Source organism: Dryobates pubescens, chromosome 4 (assembly GCF_014839835.1).
Source record: "Dryobates pubescens isolate bDryPub1 chromosome 4, bDryPub1.pri, whole genome shotgun sequence".
Lineage (NCBI taxonomy): Eukaryota > Metazoa > Chordata > Aves > Piciformes > Picidae > Dryobates > Dryobates pubescens.
This window is the reverse complement of record NC_071615.1, coordinates 17,317,020-17,342,546: the sequence shown is the minus strand read 5'-3', so window position 1 is coordinate 17,342,546 and position 25,527 is coordinate 17,317,020. Positions and strand designations below refer to the sequence as shown.

General features: G+C 63.6%; 1 protein-coding gene across 1 annotated transcript in view; it reads left to right on the top strand.

Annotated features, from left to right (window-relative positions):
* Nucleotides 1-25,527, top strand: part of CCDC78 (coiled-coil domain containing 78) — a 53,208-nt gene that overhangs the window by 3,556 nt on the left and 24,125 nt on the right. Inside the window, exons 5-9 of the mRNA XM_054161259.1 lie at nucleotides 6,037-6,204; nucleotides 6,290-6,340; nucleotides 7,530-7,618; nucleotides 8,598-8,676; nucleotides 9,172-9,297. Coding sequence (XP_054017234.1) covers nucleotides 6,037-6,204; nucleotides 6,290-6,340; nucleotides 7,530-7,618; nucleotides 8,598-8,676; nucleotides 9,172-9,297 — 513 coding nt within the window. The remainder of the gene's footprint in view (nucleotides 1-6,036; nucleotides 6,205-6,289; nucleotides 6,341-7,529; nucleotides 7,619-8,597; nucleotides 8,677-9,171; nucleotides 9,298-25,527) is intronic.

The window sequence follows — 25,527 nt, the reverse complement described above, 5'->3', positions numbered from 1 at the left end:
TGGGGCAACCTGAGGCTGTTTCCTCTCATCCTGTCCCTTGTTCCTAGGGAGCAGAGCCCAAGCCCCAGCTGGCTGCAGCCTCCTCTCAGGGAGCTGCAGAGAGCAAGGAGGTCTCCCTCAGCCTCCTCTTCTCCAGGCTCAACCCCCCCCAGCTCCCTCAGCTGCTCCTCACAGTGCCTGTGTCCAGGACTTCACTTTGTGCAGGACTGGAGTGCCCAGAGCTGCCCTGCACCCTGCTGCCCCTCTCCCCCAGCTGCCCCTCTCCCCCTGCTCCTCCTCTCCCCCTGCTCCTCCTCTGCCCCCACTGCCCCTCTCCCCCTGCTGCCTCTCTCTCCCTGCTCCCCCTGCTCCCCCTCTCCCCCCCGCTGCTTCTCTCCCCCTCCTCCTCTTCTCCCCCTGCTCCTTCTCTCCCCCCGCTGCCCCTCTCCCCCCACTCCTCCTCTCCCCCTGCTCCTCTGCCCCCACTGCCCCTCTCCCCCTGCTGCCCCTCACCCCCTGCTGCCCCTCTCCCCCCACTCCTCCTCTCCCCCTCCTGCCCCTCTCCCCCTCCTGCCCCTCTCCCCCCCCTCCTCCTCTCCCCCTCCTGCCCCTCTCCCCACACTCCTCCTCTCCCCCTTCTGCCCCCTCCCCCTGCTGCCCCTCTCCCCCTGCTCCCCCTGCTCCTTCTCTCCCCCCACTCCTCCTCTCCCCCCGCTGCCCCTCTCCCCCTGCCCATCTCGGCAGGCTGTGCGGAGCCCACGCTGACCCCGGCGCTCCGGGGGGCACCCTGCTGGCACAGCCTTTCTCTCCAGCCAGCGCAGAGCCCCTCGGTGGCGGGGGGGAGGGGGTCACGGCGGGGCTGGGCACGGGGCCCCCCGGCCGCCACCAGCCTTTGTTTGCCTTTCTTCTGCATGGCTTGCGCGGGCGGCGGGGCCGGGCTGGAGCCGCTGCGGGCTCCGGGGGAAGGGCCCTGCCTGCTCTGGGGGGCAGCAGCTTCACAAAGCCTCCCCATGCGAGCGGCTTGCCGAGAGCTCCCTCAGACCCTCTGCTCGCTGGGGGCTCAGCAGTCGGCAGCTCCAGCTCCTGGAGCCAGGATCGTGCCTGTCTTTGGCTAAAACACAGCAACTTCAAGAGGTCTTCCTCTCTTCCCTCCCTGCCTCCCTCCCTGCCTCCTTCCCCCTCCTGCTTCTCTTGGAGCTGGAGCAGATGAGTGACACCCTGCAGCCTGCCCCCCCAGCAGGCAGCTCAGCCGAGGGAGCTGCTCTGCCCTGCTGGGGGATGAGAGGCTGGAGCCAGATGTGCTGACCCAGTTCTGCAGTGCCCACTCTGCCTTGGGAGCTTCATGCAAGCGTTCCACTTGGAAAAGACCTTTGAGGCCCTGGAGTCCAACTCCCAAGTCTGTGCTGAGCCATGGCCCTGGGGAGCACTGCTCTGCTGAGCTCCAGGAGAGGAGCATGTGAGGGGATCCTGCCCCTCTGCTCTGCTCTGCTGAGCTCCAGGAGAGGAGCATGTGAGGGGATCCTGCCCCTCTGCTCTGCTCTGCTGAGCTCCAGGAGAGGAGCATGAGAGGGGATCCTGCCCCTCTGCTCTGCTCTGCTGAGCTCCAGGAGAGGAGCATGTGAGGGGATTCTGCCCCTCTGCTCTGCTCTGCTGAGCTCCAGGAGAGGAGCATGTGAGGGGATTCTGCCCCTCTGCTCTGCTCTGCTGAGCTCCAGGAGAGGAGCATGTGAGGGGATCCTGCCCCTCTGCTCTGCTCTGCTGAGCTCCAGGAGAGGAGCATGTGAGGGGATCCTGCCCCTCTGCTCTGCTCTGCTCAGGCCCCACTGGCAGCACTGCCTCCAGCTCTGGGGCCCCCAGCACAGGAAGGACCTGGAGCTGCTGGAGAGGGACCAGAGGAGGCCACAGAGATGAGCAGAGGCTGCAGAACCTCCCCTGTGGGGCCAGGCTGGGAGAGCTGGGGCTGTGCAGCCTGGAGAAGAGAAGGCTGCAGGCAGACCTCAGAGCAGCCTCCCAGTACCTGAAGGGCTCCAGGAGAGCTGGGGAGGGACTTGGGACAAGGGCTGGGAGTGCCAGGCCCAGGGCCAATGGCTTTGAGCTGGGAGAGAGGAGACTGAGAGTGGAGAGGAGGAAGAAATTCCTTGCAGTGAGGCTGGGGAGACTCTGGCACAGGCTGCCTAGGGAGGCTGTGGCTACCTCCTGCCTGGAGGTGTTGAGGGCCAGGCTGGATGAGGCCCTGAGCAAGCTGTGCTGGTGGGAGGGGTCCCTGCCCATGGCAGGGGCTTGGAGCTGGATGAGCTTTTAAGGTCCCTTCCAACCCATTCCGTGATAGGAGCTCACAATCAGGACAGGAGCTCAGGACCATCCTGCTGCAGTTGCAGTGAGTTAGTGGCTGTTGGGCAGCTCCTGTCTGCCTCCCCCCAGCTGAGCCATGGCAGTGGCTCTGGAGGAGGGGAGCTCAGCTGCTGGCAGGGTGTGAAGCTGTGCTGGGTGCTGCCAGAGCACGAGGCAGGGCACATGCAGCCTACTGCCAGCCTGCTGCTGAGGCACAGCTCAGCATTCAACAAGCCTGCTGGCTGCTCATCCCCAGGGGGGTGCAAGATGTTTGTCAAAGCTGAGATCTTCTCAGGTGGTTGAAGCCTCTGAAGGATGGGTTGAGCAGGTGAGCAGCAGCAGCAGGCTGCTTTCACAGGGACCCTGGGGTGCTGCAGGACCTGGAAGCACAGGGAAGGAGCTCTGTGCCCAGACAGCATCCTGAGGATGTGGTGGAGCAGGGTCCAGAAGCCAAAGGTGAACTCCTTGGCTGTAACCTCAGAGAGACAGAGAAGTGCTGGAGGCTGCAGAGCTGCTGAGGGGCCTGGAGCAGCTCTGGAAGCAGCAAAGGCTGAGAGCCCTGGGGCTGAGAGCCTGCAGCAGAGCAGCCCCAGAGGGCAGCTGAGCAATGCTCAGCAAGAGCTAAAGGAGCTGTGGGGGGCAAGAGGCTGGGGCCAGGCTCTGCTGAGTGCTGCCCAGGGCCAGCACAAGGGGCAAGGGGCAGCAAGTGTCAGGCAGGAGGTTGGAGCTGAGCAGGAGGAGAAAGTTGTTTGGGGTGAGGCTGCTGGAGGCCTGGCCCAGGCTGCCCAGGGAGGCTGTGGCTGCCTCCTGCCTGGGGGTGCTGAAGGCCAGGCTGGATGAGGCCCTGAGCAGCCAGGTCTAGCTGAGAGCTGCCCCTGGGCATGGCAGGGGGTTGGAGCAGATGCTCTCTGAGCTCCCTTCCAACCTGAGCCATTCTGTGGCTCTTTGAGCACAGCTGAGCACAGCAGCCCATGGCAGTGAGGGGAACTGGCTGGCCTGCAGCTTCCCCCCTGCTTCCTGGCCGAGGCAAGCACCTGGCTTGCCTCAGAACAGCCCTGCCAGGGGGAAATTCGCTGTTCCTGGAACAGAGCAAGGCTTGGGAATGGCAGACATCCTGGAGGGGACCTCCTGGGGACCTCTCCTGTGCACAGGAGCACTCAGGGCCTGGAGCAGGCTGCCCAGAGAGGTTGTGGTGTAGAGAGCTTCCAACCCCCCCTGGGCACTGTGCTGCTGGGCAGGGTGCTGTGGGTGCCCTGCTGGGGCAGGGGCTTGGGCTGGGGGAGTCCAGAGCTCCCTTCCAGCCCCTGCCAGGCTGCTGGGCATCTGTAATGCACAGGCTGAGAGGCTCACCGCAGGTTCTTGGCTCCAGCTCCTGCCTATCCCTGCCTGAGGCACAAGAGGCTCCAGCTTGGCAGGCTGGGCCTCGTCACAGCCTGGGCCTCTTGCTCATTATTTCCCCAGTGTGGACTTTCCCAAAGGAAATGGGAAAAGCAGCCTGGGGTTCTGCCCCCCCCCCAGCTCCCTTCTGAGGGCAGACAATGAGCCCTTTACACATTCCCAATTACAAGTGCTACTTGTGACCCTGCCAATATGTTGTCATGGCTGCTGGGTGCAGAGGCAGCCCGGGGAGCTCATTCACGGCCCCTTGGCCGGGGCCGGCCCCAGCCCCCCTGGCTGGTCCCCGCGCTGTCCCTGCTGCCATTGTGGGGCTGGCTGCACGCACGGCGCCGCGGCTGCCGCAGCCGAGGAGCAGGGAGCTGCCCCCCGGGAGGATGCCAGCCCGGCTCTTGCTGCCTGTTCTCCGGCTCGCTGTAAATTCTTCCCTTTCAAGGCTCTGACCTTTCCTCCCCTCCCGGTTTCCTCCTCCTCCTCCTCCTCCTCCTTTCTTCCTCAGCCTCTGGCTGGCTGCACAAAGCCGGGCTCCTGGAGGCGACCCAGACGGCTCAGCGCCGTGCTGCGGGGAGACCCGCAGAGCCAGGCCAGGGCTGGGGGGCGCAGGGCAGCCAGCGAGGGCCGGCCCGGCCCCGGGGCTACCTCTGCTGGAGCGGAACCTGCTGCCCGGGGGCTGCCGTGAGCCCCCTCCGCTCTGCCCGCCGCTGGGCGGCTGCGGGGCGGGGGAAGGAGCAGGGGGCTGCCTCTGCCTGGCTGGCAGCTTTCACAGCTGCACCTCTCACCTCTTTGTCAGCCTCTTTTTCTCCTCTCCTCTCTCCCCCAGCCCACCCTGTGCTATCTTTTGATAAGCTATTCTCTCCACGGATGACTCAGATGACCTCTGCCTCCCATCCTCCCGATTCACTGCCATGGTAACAATTACTCAAGCTTGTCCCCAGCCATAAACCTCATCAGAGCTTTGTGAGCTACAGAGAAACCCTCCCGGGGGACATGAATTCCCCCCAGTGTTGCTGGCAGATCACCTGTAACAGAGCTGTGCTCATTCAGCTCCTCTTCCTCTTTTGGGAACGCTGTCACTCTGCACCAGCAGGGCTTTGAAGCTGGCTGCCTACACAGGGCTGTGGGCTGGCTGCTGCTGCTGCTGCTGCTGCTGCTGCAGGGATGCTTCCCAGCCCCACTGCAGAGAGCTGGCTGCTCTCAGCACAGAGGGATCATGGAGTCACAGCACTGTCAGGGCTGGAAGGGAGCTCAAGGCTCAGCCAGCTCCAACCCCCTGCCATGGCCAGGGACACCTCATACCGCAGCAGGTTGCTCACAGCCACCTCCAGCCTGGCTGCAAACACCTCCAGGCAGGAGGCTTCCACCATGGAGATGAGGCCCTTCCCTCACATCATGGTGGCCAGCACTCCTTCACAGCTGTTGGGCATCCCAATGAGCTCTGGGAAGGGAGGGCACAGGAGGGAGGTCAGGATGGAGAGGTGCACCGGGATCTGGAGCTGAAGGGGAGTGAGGTGGCCAGAGGGAGTGAGGTTACAGGTGGCCAAGGAGGACAACAGCATCCTGGCTGGTGGCAGCAGGAGCAGGGCAGGGGTTGTGCCCCTGGGCTGGGCAGTGCTGAGGCCACAGCTCAAATCCTGGGTTCAGTTCTGGGCCTTTCATTCCAAGAAGGACATTGAGGAGCTGGAGCAGGGCCAGAGAAGGGCAAGAGAGCTGGGGAAGGGTCTGGAGAAGAGGGCTGGGGAGGAGCAGCTGAGGGAGCTGGGGGGGGTGAGGCTGGAGAAGAGGAGGCTGAGGGAGACCTCCTTGCTCTCTGCAGCTCCCTGAGAGGAGGCTGCAGCCAGCTGGGGCTTGGGCTCTGCTCCCTAGGAACAAGAGACAGGACAAGAGGCAATGGCCTCAAGCTGCCCCAGGGGAGGTTTAGGTTGGCCATGAGGAACAATTTCTTCCCCTTGAGGGCTGTCCAGGCCTGGCCCAGGCTGCCCAGGGGGGTGGTGGAGACCCCCTCCCTGGAAGGGACTCAGAGCTGTGTGGCTGTGGTGCTGAGGGCCTTGGCTTAGCCTCAGCCTTGGTAGAGTCAGAGCATGGTTGGACTCCATGACCTTAAAGGCCTCTTCCAACCCAACTGATTCTGGGTTTGCATGAAGCACCCAGGTGCCTGGGGGTGGTTCTGTGCCTTTCCATCACTGATAGCTTTGGCCATCAGGGGCAGAAGCAGGAGCTCAGGCTTGCTGCCGGGGGGGGCCATGAGCTCCTGCCTCATGTACACCCCAGGAGCAGCAGCAATGTGCTGAGCAGCCTTCATCAGCCTCCTTCCCTTCTCCTTTCACCTGGCAGGTGGTGAAGAATGAAGAGCTCAGCACAGAGCTGCTCAGCCTGGCCAAGAGCAGGGGCAGCCTTCCCCACACAGAGAGCAACCACCCCACAGCCATGGCTGGGGAGGCCTCTGCTGAGCTGGGAAGAGCCAGAGCCAGGCTGCGCCGTGACTCTGCTCGGAGGGTGAAGGTGAGGACCTCACCTCCCTGCCCTCCCAGCAGCTCCTTGGCCAGCAGAGATCTAACAGGCACCTTCTGTCTCCTGCTCAAACCAGGCAGAGGAAGCAGCTCCCTCTGAACACCAGCAGCAGGAGCTGGAGGCAAACGTGAGTGTGGGGGGGGATCTGCTGCTGGCTCCCTTGGGGAGGCACAGGGGGGGATCTGCTCCTGGTGATCCTGCTCCTGTCCTGCCTTTTGTGGAGGGGTTTTGTGCCTTCAGCTGGTTTACATTCTTTGCTGTTGTTAAGCTGTGCAGCTACAAAAGGAGCCTGGAGTAACTGCAGAGGGGTGGGAGAGAGCAGCTGTGGTGCCCTGGATGAACAGAGGCAGGAGTTTAAAGGCCTCCCAGAGCAGAGGGCACTTCTTTTCCTCTGGCTGATGCTGGAGAAGGCTGAGGGTGATGAAGGACCCAAGCTGCTCCCTGCCCCCTTCCCATCTGCAGCCCTGCAAAACCAGCTGCTCCCACCCCAGGCAGCTCCTGCTGGGGATGTGCCTCTCAGTGTGAGGGTTTCCCCTGGCAGAGGGACTCTGTGAGCTGCCAGTGCCCTGCCTCCAGCTCACACACTGCTGCTGCTGGGCCCTGGGGTGCTCCCATTAACCCCAGCCCTGCCCCACTCTGCCCCTGCCCAGCTGGAGGCTCTCCTCACTTCAGCCCTGTGGAGCAGGGCCTGGGGAGTGCTGGGGGGCAGCAAGGGCTGCAGGGCACAGCAATGTGCCCTGGGGGCCAAGGAGGCCAAGGGGGTCCTGGGGGGCATTCAGCAGAGTGTGGCCAGCAGGGCCAGGGAGCTTCTCCTCCCCCTCTGCCCTGCCCTGCTGAGACCTCCCCTGGAAGCTTGCAGCCAGCTCTGGGCTCCCCAGCTCAGGAGGCACAGGGAGCTGCTGCAGAGAAGCCAAGGGAGGCTCCAAGGATGCTGCAGGGACTGCAGCACTGCCTGGGGAGGAGAGGCTGAGAGCCCTGGGGGGGTTCAGTCTGGAGAGGAGAAGGCTGGGAGGGATCTGATCAATGTCTATCAATAGCTGAGGGCTGGGGGTCAGGAAGGAAGGGCCAGGGCCAGGCTCTGCTCACTGTGCCCTGGGATAGGCCAAGGGGCAGTGATGGAAACTGCAGCCCAGGAGGTTCCACCCCAACAGGAGGAGGAACTTCTGCCCTGGGAGGCTGCCAGAGGCCTGGAGCAGGCTGCCCAGAGAGGTTGTGGAGTCTCCTTCCCTGGAGCCTTCCCAGACCCCTCTGGGTGCATTCCCCATCCCAACTCCCTCTCTGAGCTCATCTCATCTTCCTCTTTCTGTGTCCTGCAGTTGCCTGGAGACCAGGATCACATCAAAGGGGAGCTTGAGAAGCTGAAGAAAACCTATGACTGGCAGCAGCAGAAGCTGGAAGAGAGAGTGTGAGTGTCTGCTGCTGGCCTGGGGCTGTGTGGAGCTCAGGGAAAGCAGAATGAGCTCCATGGGAAGAGGAAGAGGAGGCAGCCTGCCTTTGGTGGGATACAGGGGGAGACATGAGGAGTCACCCTCAGAAGAAGTGAGGCCTGCAAGCAAAAGCTGGTGCTTGCAGGGCTCTTGAGACAGTTGGCTGCCTGCCTAAAGTTGGTGCTGGCTGTTCAGGGGGCTGCAGAACCTCCCCTGTGGGGCCAGGCTGGGAGAGCTGGGGCCGTGCAGCCTGGAGAGGAGAAGGCTGCAGGGAGACCTCAGAGCAGCCTCCCAGGACCTGAAGGGCTCCAGGAGAGCTGGGGAGGGACTTGGGACAAGGGCTGGGAGTGCCAGGCCCAGGGCCAATGGCTTTGAGCTGGGAGAGAGGAGACTGAGAGTGGAGAGGAGGAAGAAATTCCTTGCAGTGAGGCTGGGGAGACTCTGGCACAGGCTGCCCAGGGAGGCTGTGGCTGCCTCCTGCCTGGAGGTGCTGAAGGCCAGGCTGGATGAGGCTCTGAGCAGCCTGTGCTGGTGGGAGGGGTCCCTGCCCATGGCAGGGGGCTGGAGCTGGCTGATCTCTGAGGTCCCTTCCAACCCAACCCATTCTCTGATTCTATGGAAGTGCCAAACTGGCCTTTGAGCATCCACCTTGTGCACCAACACAGCAGGCAGGGCACAGCCCAGAGGGGAGTCCAGCCCCTACCCCCTCAGTGGGCTGGGATGGAGTCAGTGCCCCAGCAAAGGGCCTCTGCAGCAGCAGCCTCTGCCTGGGGAGGACATTCAGCTCTGGCTGCAGGAGCTCTGTGGCTGCTGGTTGGCAAACAGCTAAGGGCTGGCAGCTGCTGCTGAGAGGTTTCTGGCCTCCTGTGGTGATCCCCTTCCCCAAGCTGGTGCTGGTGGACCTGTGGAGCAGTTTGAGGGGGTGAAACTGAGCCCCACTTCTTCCTGTGTGCCCAGGGTGGCGATGGAGAAGGAGCTGCAGGAGGCCAAGGCAGCGGCTGGGCACAGCCAGCAGAAGCTGGTGGAGCAGTCTGCGGTAAGGGAAGGCTTCCTTCCAGCCTCTTCCTGCTGCTCCTGGGTGCCAGCAGCTTCTCCTGCAGCTGGCAGGGGGTGGGTGCCTGCTGCTGAGGTACTCCAACACCTCTCCCCCTACAGGGAGGTGCCAGGGTGCTGCTCCCTGCTCAGGTTCCCTCCGCTGGGGTGTGAGGCACATGGTGGAAGGTGCTGCTTGCCAGGGCTGGTGGGAGGAAGCTTCTTCACTGAGCTGGTGAAAGCACTGAGGGGGGCTTGAGGGGGGGATTGCAAGTGGCAGAATAGAGGCTCTGACCATTCCCTGGGGGCTCCTGGGCACAGCCAGCACCATCTCAGCTGCCCATGAAGCCCCCTCCCCTCCCGCCCCATCCCCATCCCCATCCCCATCCCCATCCCCATCCCCATCCCCATCCCCGGCCCCACCTCCTGGGGGGGGCTTCTCAGCGCCCCTTGCTTGTCCCGAGAGCGAAGGCAGCAGGGAGGTGTTTGCTGTCCCTAGGTGCTGCTGAGCTCCCAGAGGCAGCTGCAGGAGGTGGAGGCAGAGAACTCGCAGCTGCAGCTGCGGCTGAAGGAGCTGCAGGAGGAATATCGCTGCCGGCTGGCTCGCAGCCTCCGGGAGCTGGCGGTGGGTACCCGGCCCCAGGCTCAGCAGGGGGCAAGCAGGCGAACGTCCTGAGGCAGTCTGCTGCTTGACCTCTCGGGCAGTGGCGCCTCCAAACACTGCTGGAGCTTACTGACCAAGGATATTCACAGCTTTGATCGTTGTGGGGGGGATACCACAGCCCACAGGTAGAGGCAGCTCAGGGAGGCAGTGATTCACAGCCCACAGGTAGAGGCAGCTCAGGGAGGCAGTGATTCACAGCCCACAGGTAGAGGCAGCTCAGGGAGGCAGTGATTCACAGCCCACAGGTAGAGGCAGCTCAGGGAGGCAGTGATTCACAGCCCACAGGTAGAGGCAGCTCAGGGAGGCAGTGATTCACATCCCACAGGTACAGACAGCTCAGGGAGGCAGTGATTCACAGCCCACAGGTAGAGGCAGCTCAGGGAGGCAGTGATTCACAGCCCACAGGTACAGACAGCTCAGGGAGGCAGTGATTCACAGCCCACAGGTACAGGCAGCTCAGGGAGGCAGTGATTCACAGCCCACAGGTAGAGGCAGCTCAGGGAGGCAGTGATTCACAGCCCACAGGTACAGACAGCTCAGGGAGGCAGTGATTCACAGCCCACAGGTAGAGGCAGCTCAGGGAGGCAGTGATTCACAGCCCACAGGTAGAGGCAGCTCAGGGGGGCAGTGATTCACAGCCCACAGGTACAGACAGCTCAGGGATGCAGTGATTCACAGCCCACAGGTAGAGGCAGCTCAGGGAGGCAGTGATTCACAGCCCACAGGTAGAGGCAGCTCAGGGAGGCAGTGATTCACAGCCCACAGGTACAGACAGCTCAGGGAGGCAGTGATTCACAGCCCACAGGTAGAGGCAGCTCAGGGAGGCAGTGATTCACAGCCCACAGGTACAGACAGCTCAGGGAGGCAGTGATTCACAGCTCACAGGTACAGACAGCTCAGGGAGGCAGTGATTCACAGCCCACAGGTACAGACAGCTCAGGGAGGCAGTGATTCACAGCCCACAGGTACAGACAGCTCAGGGAGGCAGTGATTCACAGCTCACAGGTACAGACAGCTCAGGGAGGCAGTGATTCACAGCCCACAGGTAGAGGCAGCTCAGGGAGGCAGTGATTCACAGCCCACAGGTAGAGGCAGCTCAGGGGGGCAGTGATTCACAGCCCACAGGTACAGACAGCTCAGGGAGGCAGTGATTCACAGCCCACAGGTACAGACAGCTCAGGGAGGCAGTGATTCACAGCCCACAGGTAGAGGCAGCTCAGGGAGGCAGTGATTCACAGCCCACAGGTACAGACAGCTCAGGGAGGCAGTGATTCACAGCCCACAGGTACAGACAGCTCAGGGAGGCAGTGATTCACAGCCCACAGGTACAGACAGCTCAGGGAGGCAGTGATTCACAGCCCACAGGTAGAGGCAGCTCAGGGATGCAGTGATTCACAGCCCACAGGTACAGACAGCTCAGGGAGGCAGTGATTCACAGCTCACAGGTAGAGGCAGCTCAGGGAGGCAGTGATTCACAGCCCACAGGTAGAGGCAGCTCAGGGGGGCAGTGATTCACAGCCCACAGGTACAGACAGCTCAGGGAGGCAGTGATTCACAGCCCACAGGTAGAGGCAGCTCAGGGAGGCAGTGATTCACAGCCCACAGGTAGAGGCAGCTCAGGGGGGCAGTGATTCACAGCCCACAGGTACAGACAGCTCAGGGAGGCAGTGATTCACAGCCCACAGGTACAGACAGCTCAGGGAGGCAGTGATTCACAGCCCACAGGTACAGACAGCTCAGGGAGGCAGTGATTCACAGCCCACAGGTACAGACAGCTCAGGGAGGCAGTGATTCACAGCCCACAGGTAGAGGCAGCTCAGGGAGGCAGTGATTCACAGCCCACAGGTACAGACAGCTCAGGGATGCAGTGATTCACAGCCCACAGGTAGAGGCAGCTCAGGGATGCAGTGATTCACAGCCCACAGGTACAGACAGCTCAGGGAGGCAGTGATTCACAGCCCACAGGTAGAGGCAGCTCAGGGAGGCAGTGATTCACAGCCCACAGGTACAGACAGCTCAGGGAGGCAGTGATTCACAGCCCACAGGTAGAGGCAGCTCAGGGAGGCAGTGATTCACAGCCCACAGGTACAGACAGCTCAGGGAGGCAGTGATTCACAGCCCACAGGTAGAGGCAGCTCAGGGAGGCAGTGATTCACAGCCCACAGGTAGAGGCAGCTCAGGGAGGCAGTGATTCACAGCCCACAGGTACAGACAGCTCAGGGAGGCAGTGATTCACAGCCCACAGGTAGAGGCAGCTCAGGGAGGCAGTGATTCACAGCCCACAGGTACAGACAGCTCAGGGAGGCAGTGATTCACAGCCCACAGGTAGAGGCAGCTCAGGGATGCAGTGATTCACAGCCCACAGGTACAGACAGCTCAGGGAGGCAGTGATTCACAGCCCACAGGTACAGACAGCTCAGGGATGCAGTGATTCACAGCCCACAGGTAGAGGCAGCTCAGGGAGGCAGTGATTCACAGCCCACAGGTACAGACAGCTCAGGGAGGCAGTGATTCACAGCCCACAGGTAGAGGCAGCTCAGGGATGCAGTGATTCACAGCCCACAGGTACAGACAGCTCAGGGAGGCAGTGATTCACAGCCCACAGGTACAGACAGCTCAGGGAGGCAGTGATTCACAGCCCACAGGTACAGACAGCTCAGGGATGCAGTGATTCACAGCCCACAGGTACAGACAGCTCAGGGAGGCAGTGATTCACAGCTCACAGGTACAGACAGCTCAGGGATTCAAGCACAGCTCTAAGAATTCCCAACTGGAACAGAAACTGGCACTACAGGTGCTGGGATCTGGGCTTTTCCACAAGGGGATTCTGTGGCAGGTAGCTGGGGACTCACTCCAGTGGCTGTCCAGAGAGGTTGGAGGGCAGCCAAGCAGAAAGGGACCTGGGGGTGCTGGCAGACAGCAGCTGAACAGGAGCCAGTAGTGTGGCCAGGGGGCCAAGAAGGCCAAGGGCATCCTGGCCTGCAGCAGGCAGAGTGTGGCCAGCAGGAGCAGGGAAGTCCTTGTGCCCTGTGCTCAGCACTGCTCAGGCCACCCCTTGAGCCCTGTGTCCAGCTCTGGGCTCCTCAGCTCAAGGAGGACACTGAGAGACTTGAAGGTGTCCAGAGAAGGGCAACAAAGCTGGGGAGGGGTCTGGGGCACAGCCCTGGGAGGAGAGGCTGAGGGAGCTGGGGTTGCTTAGCCTGCAGAAGAGGAGGCTCAGGGGAGACCTTCTTGCTCTCTGCAACTCCCTGCAGGGAGGTTGGAGCCAGCTGGGGGTTGGGCTCTGCTCCCAGGCAGCCAGCAGCAGAACAAGAGGACACAGTCTCAAGCTGTGCCAGGGGAGGTTTAGGTTGGATGTTAGGAAGAAATTCTTCCCAGCAAGAGAGATTGGCCACTGGGCTGTGCTGCCCAGAGGGGTGGTGGAGTCCCCATGCCTAGAGATGTTCAAGAAGAGCCTGGCTGAGGCCCTTGGTGCCATGGTTGAGTTGATCAAATGGTGCTGGGGGATAGGTTGGCCTTGGTGATCTCCAAGGCCTTTCCCCACCTGGTCCATTCTGTATTCTGTATCTTCCCAGGTGCTGTGGCTATAGTTCCAGCAGTCCCTGGCCCAGAGAGGGCTGGGAGCCTCCCTCTTGTGTGCTTTGTTGCCCCTTCTGGGATTCAGTTCCCTTGGAGCTTTTCCCCTTTCAGCCTCTGGGCAGGTGTAAGGCCTGGGGGTGGCTGTTGCCTGCTGGGGCAGACCCTGCAGCTGCCCCTCTGGCAGCATCTGGCTCTAGTTGCTGTCTGGGTGAGCACAGGGCAAGCTGCCTGACTTCTTGGCTGCTTCAAACACTGTCCCAGGGCAATTCATGCCCTCTGGTAGCACAGGACCCTGACCCCTGGACCTATCCAAACGTGGCCAGGGGCACACACAGCTCCCAGCTGTGTCCCACAGTGAATCACAGCTGCTGGAGCCCAGGAAGTGGCCAGGTGAGCACCTTCAGAGGTGCTTAGCCATGGTCTGGGCTGGGGCATGTTTGGGGGTTTGAGCCTTCAGGACACAGGGACAGCACACAGCAGGGACCCTGGGGTGCTGCAGGACCTGGAAGCACAGGGAAGGAGCTCTGTGCCCAGACAACATCCTGAGGATGTGGTGGAGCAGGGTCCAGAAGCCAAAGGTGAACTCCTTGGCTGTAACCTCAGGGAGACAGAGAAGTGCTGGAGGCTGCAGAGCTGCTGAGGGGCCTGGAGCAGCTCTGGGAGCAGCAAAGGCTGAGAGCCCTGGGGCTGAGAGCCTGCAGAAGAGCAGCCCCAGAGGGCAGCTGAGCAATGCTCAGCAAGAGCTAAAGGAGCTGTGGGGGGCAAGAGGCTGGGGCCAGGCTCTGCTGAGTGCTGCCCAGGGCCAGCACAAGGGGCAAGGGGCAGCAAGTGTCAGGCAGGAGGTTGGAGCTGAGCAGGAGGAGAAAGTTGTTTGGGGTGAGGCTGCTGGAGGCCTGGAGCAGGCTGCCCAGAGAGGTTGTGGAGTGTCCTGGTGTGGAGAGCTTCCAACCCCCCCTGGGCACTGTGCTGCTGGGCAGGGTGCTGTGGGGGCCCTGCTGGAGCAGGGCTTGGGCTGGGAGAGCTCCAGAGCTCCCTTCCAACCCTCAGCCTGCTCTACTGGCCCAGTGGCAGAGTCTCTCAGTGCTGGCTGCAGGCTGTTTCCCCTCCAGGCTGAGGAGGGGCAGCCCTGCTAGCTGCTGGGAGAGGACTCTGTGCCCTCAGATTGGGCTGAGGCAGCTGGCAGCAGCCCTTCTGCTCAGCCAGGTTTGCTCTATAGCCACAGGAAAAGGTCTCTGAGCTTCTGCTGGGACATCTCTTGGTCACATCACTTGGACTGGAAGCTTATTTACTGTGGCTGCCTTCCAGTTGGCGTCCAGTCTCCATTGCCCTGGCAACCTCCCTCACCAGGCTGGGCAGCCAAGGGGACAGAGCTCTGTCACACCAGTGCTGGGAGCTGCCAGCCAAGGGGACAGAGCTCTGTGACACCAGTGCCTGGGAGCTGCCAGCCCCCATGGGGACAGAGCTCTGTGACACCAGTGCCTGGGAGCTGCCAGCCCCCATGGGGACAGAGCTCTGTGACACCAGTGCCTGGGAGCTGCCAGCCAAGGGGACAGAGCTCTGTGACACCAGTGCCTGGGAGATGCCAGCCAAGGGGACAGAGCTCTGTGACACCAGTGCCTGGGAGCTGCCAGCCATGGGGACAGAGCTCTGTGACACCAGTGCCTGGGAGCTGCCAGCCATGGGGACAGAGCTCTGTGACACCAGTGCCTGGGAGCTGCCAGCCCCCAAGGGGACAGAGCTCTGTGACACCAGTGCCTGGGAGCTGCCAGCCCCCAAGGGGACAGAGCTCTGTGACACCAGTGCCTGGGAGCTGCCAGCCCCCATGGGGACAGAGCTCTGTGACACCAGTGCCTGGGAGCTGCCAGCCAAGGGGACAGAGCTCTGTGACACCAGTGCCTGGGAGCTGCCAGCCCCCATGGGGACAGAGCTCTGTGACACCAGTGCCTGGGAGCTGCCAGCCCCCAAGGGGACAGAGCTCTGTGACACCAGTGCCTGGGAGCTGCCAGCCCCCAAGGGGACAGAGCTCTGTGACACCAGTGCCTGGGAGCTGCCAGCCCCCATGGGGACAGAGCTCTGTGACACCAGTGCCTGGGAGCTGCCAGCCCCCAAGGGGACAGAGCTCTGTGACACCAGTGCCTGGGAGCTGCCAGCCCCCATGGGGACAGAGCTCTGTGACACCAGTGCCTGGGAGCTGCCAGCCCCCAAGGGGACAGAGCTCTGTGACACCAGTGCCTGGGAGCTGCCAGCACCCAAGGGGACAGAGCTCTGTGACACCAGTGCCTGGGAGCTGCCAGCCCCCATGGGGACAGAGCTCTGTGACACCAGTGCCTGGGAGCTGCCAGCCATGGGGACAGAGCTCTGTGACACCAGTGCCTGGGAGCTGCCAGCCCCCATGGGGACACAGCTCTGTGACACCAGTGCCTGGGAGCTGCCAGCCCCCATGGGGACAGAGCTCTGTGACACCAGTGCCTGGGAGCTGCCAGCCATGGGGACAGAGCTCTGTGACACCAGTGCCTGGGAGCTGCCAGCCAAGGGGACAGAGCTCTGTGACACCAGTGCCTTGGAGCTGCCAGCCATGGGGACAGAGCTCTGTGACACCAGTGCCTGGGAGCTGCCAGCCATGGGGACAGAGCTCTGTGACACCAGTGCCTGGGAGCTGCCAGCCAAGGGGACAGAGCTCTGTGACACCAGTGCCTGGGAGCTGCCAGCCATGGGGACAGAGCTCTGTGACACCAGTGCCTGGGAGCTGCCAGCCAAGGGGACAGAGCTCTGTGACACCAGTGCCTGGGAGCTGCCAGCCAAGGGGACAGAGCTCTGTGACACCAGTGCCTGGGAGCTGCCAGCCCCCAAGGGGACAGAGCTCTGTGACACCAGTGCCTGGGAGCTGCCAGCCCCCAAGGGGACAGAGCTCTGTGACACCAGTGCCTGGGAGCTGCCAGCCCCCATGGGGACAGAGCTCTGTGACACCAGTGCCTGGGAGCTGCCAGGCCCCATGGGGACAGAGCTCTGTGACACCAGTGCCTGGGAGCTGCCAGCCCCCAAGGGGACAGAGCTCTGTGACACCAGTGCCTGGGAGCTGCCAGCCCCCAAGGGGACAGAGCTCTGTGACACCAGTGCCTGGGAGCTGCCAGCCAAGGGGACAGAGCTCTGTGACACCAGTGCCTGGGAGCTGCCAGCCAAGGGGACAGAGCTCTGTGACACCAGTGCCTGGGAGCTGCCAGCCAAGGGGACAGAGCTCTGTGACACCAGTGCCTGGGAGCTGCCAGCCCCCAAGGGGACAGAGCTCTGTGACACCAGTGCCTGGGAGCTGCCAGCCATGGGGACAGAGCTCTGTGACACCAGTGCCTGGGAGCTGCCAGCCCCCATGGGGACAGAGCTCTGTGACACCAGTGCCTGGGAGCTGCCAGCCAAGGGGACAGAGCTCTGTGACACCAGTGCCTGGGAGCTGCCAGCCCCCAAGGGGACAGAGCTCTGTGACACCAGTGCCTGGGAGCTGCCAGCCCCCAAGGGGACAGAGCTCTGTGACACCAGTGCCTGGGAGCTGCCAGCCCCCATGGGGACAGAGCTCTGTGACACCAGTGCCTGGGAGCTGCCAGCCATGGGGACAGAGCTCTGTGACACCAGTGCCTGGGAGCTGCCAGCCAAGGGGACAGAGCTCTGTGACACCAGTGCCTGGGAGCTGCCAGCCAAGGGGACAGAGCTCTGTGACACCAGTGCCTGGGAGCTGCCAGCCCCCAAGGGGACAGAGCTCTGTGACACCAGTGCCTGGGAGCTGCCAGCCATGGGGACAGAGCTCTGTGACACCAGTGCCTGGGAGCTGCCAGCCCCCATGGGGACAGAGCTCTGTGACACCAGTGCCTGGGAGCTGCCAGCCAAGGGGACAGAGCTCTGTGACACCAGTGCCTGGGAGCTGCCAGCCCCCAAGGGGACAGAGCTCTGTGACACCAGTGCCTGGGAGCTGCCAGCCCCCAAGGGGACAGAGCTCTGTGACACCAGTGCCTGGGAGCTGCCAGCCCCCATGGGGACAGAGCTCTGTGACACCAGTGCCTGGGAGCTGCCAGCCATGGGGACAGAGCTCTGTGACACCAGTGCCTGGGAGCTGCCAGCCAAGGGGACAGAGCTCTGTGACACCAGTGCCTGGGAGCTGCCAGCCAAGGGGACAGAGCTCTGTGACACCAGTGCCTGGGAGCTGCCAGCCCCCAAGGGGACAGAGCTCTGTGACACCAGTGCCTGGGAGCTGCCAGCCATGGGGACAGAGCTCTGTGACACCAGTGCCTGGGAGCTGCCAGCCCCCATGGGGACAGAGCTCTGTGACACCAGTGCCTGGGAGCTGCCAGCCAAGGGGACAGAGCTCTGTGACACCAGTGCCTGGGAGCTGCCAGCCCCCAAGGGGACAGAGCTCTGTGACACCAGTGCCTGGGAGCTGCCAGCCCCCATGGGGACAGAGCTCTGTGACACCAGTGCCTGGGAGCTGCCAGCCATGGGGACAGAGCTCTGTGACACCAGTGCCTGGGAGCTGCCAGCCATGGGGACAGAGCTCTGTGACACCAGTGCCTGGGAGCTGCCAGCCAAGGGGACAGAGCTCTGTGACACCAGTGCCTGGGAGCTGCCAGCCCCCATGGGGACAGAGCTCTGTGACACCAGTGCCTGGGAGCTGCCAGCCCCCAAGGGGACAGAGCTCTGTGACACCAGTGCCTGGAAGCTGCCAGCCCCCAAGGGGACAGAGCTCTGTGACACCAGTGCCTGGCAGCTGCCAGCCCCCATGGGGACAGAGCTCTGTGACACCAGTGCCTGGGAGCTGCCAGCCCCCAAGGGGACAGAGCTCTGTGACACCAGTGCCTGGGAGCTGCCAGCCCCCAAGGGGACAGAGCTCTGTGACACCAGTGCCTGGGAGCTGCCAGCCATGGGGACAGAGCTCTGTGACACCAGTGCCTGGGAGCTGCCAGCCATGGGGACATAGCTCTGTGACACCAGTGCCTGGGAGCTGCCAGCCCCCAAGGGGACAGAGCTCTGTGACACCAGTGCCTGGGAGCTGCCAGCCATGGGGACAGAGCTCTGTGACACCAGTGCCTGGGAGCAGCCAGCCCCCATGGGGACAGAGATCTGTGACACCAGTGCCTGGGAGCTGCCAGCCCCCAAGGGGACAGAGCTCTGTGACACCAGTGCCTGGGAGCTGCCAGCCAAGGGGACAGAGCTCTGTGACACCAGTGCCTGGGAGCTGCCAGCCCCCAAGGGGACAGAGCTCTGTGACACCAGTGCCTGGGAGCTGCCAGCCAAGGGGACAGAGCTCTGTGACACCAGTGCCTGGGAGCTGCCAGCCATGGGGACAGAGCTCTGTGACACCAGTGCCTGGGAGCTGCCAGCCCCCGAGGGGATAGAGCTCTGTGACACCAGTGCCTGGGAGCTGCCAGCCAAGGGGACAGAGCTCTGTGACACCAGTGCCTGGGAGCTGCCAGCCAAGGGGACAGAGCTCTGTGACACCAGTGCCTGGGAGCTGCCAGCCCCCAAGGGGACAGAGCTCTGTGACACCAGTGCCTGGGAGCTGCCAGCCAAGGGGACAGAGCTCTGTGACACCAGTGCCTGGGAGCTGCCAGCCAAGGGGACAGAGCTCTGTGACACCAGTGCCTGGGAGCTGCCAGCCCCCATGGGGACAGAGCTCTGTGACACCAGTGCCTGGGAGCTGCCAGCCCCCATGGGGACAGAGCTCTGTGACACCAGTGCCTGGGAGCTGCCAGCCCCCAAGGGGACAGAGCTCTGTGACACCAGTGCCTGGGAGCTGCCAGCCAAGGGGACAGAGCTCTGTGACACCAGTGCCTGGGAGCTGCCAGCCCCCATGGGGACAGAGCTCTGTGACACCAGTGCCTGGGAGCTGCCAGCCCCCATGGGGACAGAGCTCTGTGACACCAGTGCCTGGGAGCTGCCAGCCAAGGGGACAGAGCTCTGTGACACCAGTGCCTGGGAGCTGCCAGCCCCCAAGGGGACAGAGCTCTGTGACACCAGTGCCTGGGAGCTGCCAGCCATGGGGACAGAGCTCTGTGACACCAGTGCCTTGGAGTTGCCAGCCATGGGGACAGAGCTCTGTGACACCAGTGCCTGGGAGCTGCCAGCCCCCAAGGGGACAGAGCTCTGTGACACCAGTGCCTGGGAGCTGCCAGCCCCCAAGGGGACAGAGCTCTGTGACACCAGTGCCTGGGAGCTGCCAGCCCCCAAGGGGACAGAGCTCTGTGACACCAGTGCCTGGGAGCTGCCAACCCCCAAGGGGACAGAGCTCTGTGACACCAGTGCCTGGGAGCTGCCAGCCCCCATGGGGACAGAGCTCTGTGACACCAGTGCCTGGGAGCTGCCAGCCCCCATGGGGACAGAGCTCTGTGACACCAGTGCCTGGGAGCTGCCAGCCCCCATGGGGACAGAGCTCTGTGACACCAGTGCCTGGAAGCTGCCAGCCCCCAAGGGGACAGAGCTCTGTGACACCAGTGCCTGGCAGCTGCCAGCCCCCATGGGGACAGAGCTCTGTGACACCAGTGCCTGGGAGCTGCCAGCCCCCAAGGGGACAGAGCTCTGTGACACCAGTGCCTGGGAGCTGCCAGCCATGGGGACAGAGCTCTGTGACACCAGTGCCTGGGAGCTGCCAGCCATGGGGACAGAGCTCTGTGACACCAGTGCCTGGGAGCTGCCAGCCATGGGGACAGAGCTCTGTGACACCAGTGCCTGGGAGCTGCCAGCCATGGGGACAGAGCTCTGTGACACCAGTGCCTGGGAGCTGCCAGCCCCCATGGGGACAGAGCTCTGTGACACCAGTGCCTGGGAGCAGCCAGCCCCCATGGGGACAGAGATCTGTGACACCAGTGCCTGGGAGCTGCCAGCCCCCATGGGGACAGAGCTCTGTGACACCAGTGCCTGGGAGCTGCCAGCCAAGGGGACAGAGCTCTGTGACACCAGTGCCTGGGAGCTGCCAGCCAAGGGGACAGAGCTCTGTGACACCAGTGCCTGGGAGCTGCCAGCCCCCAAGGGGACAGAGCTCTGTGACACCAGTGCCTGGGAGCTGCCAGCCAAGGGGACAGAGCTCTGTGACACCAGTGCCTGGGAGCTGCCAGCCAAGGGGACAGAGCTCTGTGACACCAGTGCCTGGGAGCTGCCAGCCAAGGGGACAGAGCTCTGTGACACCAGTGCCTGGGAGCTGCCAGCGCCCAAGGGGACAGAGCTCTGTGACACCAGTGCCTGGGAGCTGCCAGCCAAGGGGACAGAGCTCTGTGACACCAGTGCCTGGGAGCTGCCAGCCCCCATGGGGACAGAGCTCTGTGACACCAGTGCCTGGGAGCTGCCAGCCCCCAAGGGGACAGAGCTCTGTGACATCAGTGCCTGGGAGCTGCCAGCCCCCATGGGGACAGAGCTCTGTGACACCAGTGCCTGGGAGCTGCCAGCCATGGGGACAGAGCTCTGTGACACCAGTGCCTGGGAGCTGCCAGCCCCCAAGGGGACAGAGCTCTGTGACACCAGTGCCTGGGAGCTGCCAGCCATGGGGACAGAGCTCTGTGACACCAGTGCCTGGGAGCTGCCAGCCATGGGGACAGAGCTCTGTGACACCAGTGCCTGGGAGCAGCCAGCCCCCAAGGGGACAGAGCTCTGTGACACCAGTGCCTGGGAGCTGCCAGCCCCCATGGGGACAGAGATCTGTGACACCAGTGCCTGGGAGCTGCCAGCCCCCAAGGGGACAGAGCTCTGTGACACCAGTGCCTGGGAGCTGCCAGCCAAGGGGACAGAGCTCTGTGACACCAGTGCCTGGGAGCTGCCAGCCAAGGGGACAGAGCTCTGTGACACCAGTGCCTGGGAGCTGCCAGCCCCCATGGGGACAGAGCTCTGTGACACCAGTGCCTGGGAGCTGCCAGCCCCCAAGGGGACAGAGCTCTGTGACACCAGTGCCTGGGAGCTGCCAGCCCCCAAGGGGACAGAGCTCTGTGACATCAGTGCCTGGGAGCTGCCAGCCCCCATGGGGACAGAGCTCTGTGACACCAGTGCCTGGGAGCTGCCAGCCCCCATGGGGACAGAGCTCTGTGACACCAGTGCCTGGGAGCTGCCAGCCATGGGGACAGAGCTCTGTGACACCAGTGCCTGGGAGCTGCCAGCCATGGGGACAGAGCTCTGTGACACCAGTGCCTGGGAGCTGCCAGCCATGGGGACAGAGCTCTGTGACACCAGTGCCTGGGAGCAGCCAGCCCCCAAGGGGACAGAGCTCTGTGACACCAGTGCCTGGGAGCTGCCAGCCCCCATGGGGACAGAGATCTGTGACACCAGTGCCTGGGAGCTGCCAGCCCCCAAGGGGACAGAGCTCTGTGACACCAGTGCCTGGGAGCTGCCAGCCCCCATGGGGACAGAGCTCTGTGACACCAGTGCCTGGGAGCTGCCAGCCAAGGGGACAGAGCTCTGTGACACCAGTGCCTGGGAGCTGCCAGCCAAGGGGACAGAGCTCTGTGACACCAGTGCCTGGGAGCTGCCAGCCCCCATGGGGACAGAGCTCTGTGACACCAGTGCCTGGGAGCTGCCAGCCCCCATGGGGACAGAGCTCTGTGACACCAGTGCCTGGGAGCTGCCAGCCCCCATGGGGACAGAGCTCTGTGACACCAGTGCCTGGGAGCTGCCAGCCCCCAAGGGGACAGAGCTCTGTGACACCAGTGCCTGGGAGCTGCCAGCCATGGGGACAGAGCTCTGTGACACCAGTGCCTGGGAGCTGCCAGCCAAGGGGACAGAGCTCTGTGACACCAGTGCCTGGGAGCTGCCAGCCATGGGGACAGAGCTCTGTGACACCAGTGCCTGGGAGCTGCCAGCCATGGGGACAGAGCTCTGTGACACCAGTGCCTGGGAGCTGCCAGCCAAGGGGACAGAGCTCTGTGACACCAGTGCCTGGGAGCTGCCAGCCATGGGGACAGAGCTCTGTGACACCAGTGCCTGGGAGCTGCCAGCCATGGGGACAGAGCTCTGTGACACCAGTGCCTGGGAGCTGACAGCCAAGGGGACAGAGCTCTGTGACACCAGTGCCTGGGAGCTGCCAGCCCCCAAGGGGACAGAGCTCTGTGACACCAGTGCCTGGGAGCTGCCAGCCCCCAAGGGGACAGAGCTCTGTGACACCAGTGCCTGGGAGCTGCCAGCCCCCATGGGGACAGAGCTCTGTGACACCAGTGCCTGGGAGCTGCCAGCCCCCAAGGGGACAGAGCTCTGTGACACCAGTGCCTGGGAGCTGCCAGCCCCCAAGGGGACAGAGCTCTGTGACACCAGTGCCTGGGAGCTCCCAGCCATGGGGACAGAGCTCTGTGACACCAGTGCCTGGGAGCTGCCAGCCCCCATGGGGACAGAGCTCTGTGACACCAGTGCCTGGGAGCTGCCAGCCCCCATGGGGACAGAGCTCTGTGACACCAGTGCCTGGGAGCTGCCAGCCCCCATGGGGACAGAGCTCTGTGACACCAGTGCCTGGGAGCTGCCAGCCCCCAAGGGGACAGAGCTCTGTGACACCAGTGCCTGGGAGCTGCCAGCCAAGGGGACAGAGCTCTGTGACACCAGTGCCTGGGAGCTGCCAGCCAAGGGGACAGAGCTCTGTGACACCAGTGCCTGGGAGCTGCCAGCCAAGGGGACAGAGCTCTGTGACACCAGTGCCTGGGAGCTGCCAGCCAAGGGGACAGAGCTCTGTGACACCAGTGCCTGGGAGCTGCCAGCCCCCAAGGGGACAGAGCTCTGTGACACCAGTGCCTGGGAGCTGCCAGCCATGGGGACAGAGCTCTGTGACACCAGTGCCTGGGAGCTGCCAGCCCCCAAGGGGACAGAGCTCTGTGACACCAGTGCCTGGAAGCTGCCAGCCCCCAAGGGGACAGAGCTCTGTGACACCAGTGCCTGGCAGCTGCCAGCCCCCATGGGGACAGAGCTCTGTGACACCAGTGCCTGGGAGCTGCCAGCCCCCAAGGGGACAGAGCTCTGTGACACCAGTGCCTGGGAGCTGCCAGCCCCCAAGGGGACAGAGCTCTGTGACACCAGTGCCTGGGAGCTGCCAGCCATGGGGACAGAGCTCTGTGACACCAGTGCCTGGGAGCTGCCAGCCATGGGGACATAGCTCTGTGACACCAGTGCCTGGGAGCTGCCAGCCATGGGGACAGAGCTCTGTGACACCAGTGCCTGGGAGCAGCCAGCCCCCATGGGGACAGAGGTCTGTGACACCAGTGCCTGGGAGCTGCCAGCCCCCAAGGGGACAGAGCTCTGTGACACCAGTGCCTGGGAGCTGCCAGCCAAGGGGACAGAGCTCTGTGACACCAGTGCCTGGGAGCTGCCAGCCATGGGGACAGAGCTCTGTGACACCAGTGCCTGGGAGCTGCCAGCCCCCGAGGGGATAGAGCTCTGTGACACCAGTGCCTGGGAGCTGCCAGCCAAGGGGACAGAGCTCTGTGACACCAGTGCCTGGGAGCTGCCAGCCAAGGGGACAGAGCTCTGTGACACCAGTGCCTGGGAGCTGCCAGCCCCCAAGGGGACAGAGCTCTGTGACACCAGTGCCTGGGAGCTGCCAGCCAAGGGGACAGAGCTCTGTGACACCAGTGCCTGGGAGCTGCCAGCCAAGGGGACAGAGCTCTGTGACACCAGTGCCTGGGAGCTGCCAGCCCCCATGGGGACAGAGCTCTGTGACACCAGTGCCTGGGAGCTGCCAGCCCCCATGGGGACAGAGCTCTGTGACACCAGTGCCTGGGAGCTGCCAGCCCCCAAGGGGACAGAGCTCTGTGACACCAGTGCCTGGGAGCTGCCAGCCAAGGGGACAGAGCTCTGTGACACCAGTGCCTGGGAGCTGCCAGCCCCCATGGGGACAGAGCTCTGTGACACCAGTGCCTGGGAGCTGCCAGCCCCCATGGGGACAGAGCTCTGTGACACCAGTGCCTGGGAGCTGCCAGCCAAGGGGACAGAGCTCTGTGACACCAGTGCCTGGGAGCTGCCAGCCCCCAAGGGGACAGAGCTCTGTGACACCAGTGCCTGGGAGCTGCCAGCCCCCATGGGGACAGAGCTCTGTGAAACCAGTGCCTGGGAGCTGCCAGCCCCCATGGGGACAGAGATCTGTGACACCAGTGCCTGGGAGCTGCCAGCCAAGGGGACAGAGCTCTGTGACACCAGTGCCTTGGAGTTGCCAGCCATGGGGACAGAGCTCTGTGACACCAGTGCCTGGGAGCTGCCAGCCCCCAAGGGGACAGAGCTCTGTGACACCAGTGCCTGGGAGCTGCCAGCCCCCAAGGGGACAGAGCTCTGTGACACCAGTGCCTGGGAGCTGCCAGCCCCCAAGGGGACAGAGCTCTGTGACACCAGTGCCTGGGAGCTGCCAACCCCCAAGGGGACAGAGCTCTGTGACACCAGTGCCTGGGAGCTGCCAGCCAAGGGGACAGAGCTCTGTGACACCAGTGCCTGGGAGCTGCCAGCCCCCATGGGGACAGAGCTCTGTGACACCAGTGCCTGGGAGCTGCCAGCCCCCATGGGGACAGAGCTCTGTGACACCAGTGCCTGGAAGCTGCCAGCCCCCAAGGGGACAGAGCTCTGTGACACCAGTGCCTGGCAGCTGCCAGCCCCCATGGGGACAGAGCTCTGTGACACCAGTGCCTGGGAGCTGCCAGCCCCCAAGGGGACAGAGCTCTGTGACACCAGTGCCTGGGAGCTGCCAGCCATGGGGACAGAGCTCTGTGACACCAGTGCCTGGGAGCTGCCAGCCATGGGGACAGAGCTCTGTGACACCAGTGCCTGGGAGCTGCCAGCCATGGGGACAGAGCTCTGTGACACCAGTGCCTGGGAGCTGCCAGCCATGGGGACAGAGCTCTGTGACACCAGTGCCTGGGAGCTGCCAGCCCCCATGGGGACAGAGCTCTGTGACACCAGTGCCTGGGAGCTGCCAGCCAAGGGGACAGAGCTCTGTGACACCAGTGCCTGGGAGCTGCCAGCCAAGGGGACAGAGCTCTGTGACACCAGTGCCTGGGAGCTGCCAGCCCCCAAGGGGACAGAGCTCTGTGACACCAGTGCCTGGGAGCTGCCAGCCAAGGGGACAGAGCTCTGTGACACCAGTGCCTGGGAGCTGCCAGCGCCCAAGGGGACAGAGCTCTGTGACACCAGTGCCTGGGAGCTGCCAGCCAAGGGGACAGAGCTCTGTGACACCAGTGCCTGGGAGCTGCCAGCCATGGGGACAGAGCTCTGTGACACCAGTGCCTGGGAGCTGCCAGCCCCCATGGGGACAGAGCTCTGTGACACCAGTGCCTGGGAGCTGCCAGCCCCCAAGGGGACAGAGCTCTGTGACACCAGTGCCTGGGAGCTGCCAGCCAAGGGGACAGAGCTCTGTGACACCAGTGCCTGGGAGCTGCCAGCCCCCAAGGGGACAGAGCTCTGTGACACCAGTGCCTGGGAGCTGCCAGCCCCCATGGGGACAGAGCTCTGTGACACCAGTGCCTGGGAGCTGCCAGCCCCCAAGGGGACAGAGCTCTGTGACATCAGTGCCTGGGAGCTGCCAGCCCCCATGGGGACAGAGCTCTGTGACACCAGTGCCTGGGAGCTGCCAGCCATGGGGACAGAGGTCTGTGACACCAGTGCCTGGGAGCTGCCAGCCATGGGGAC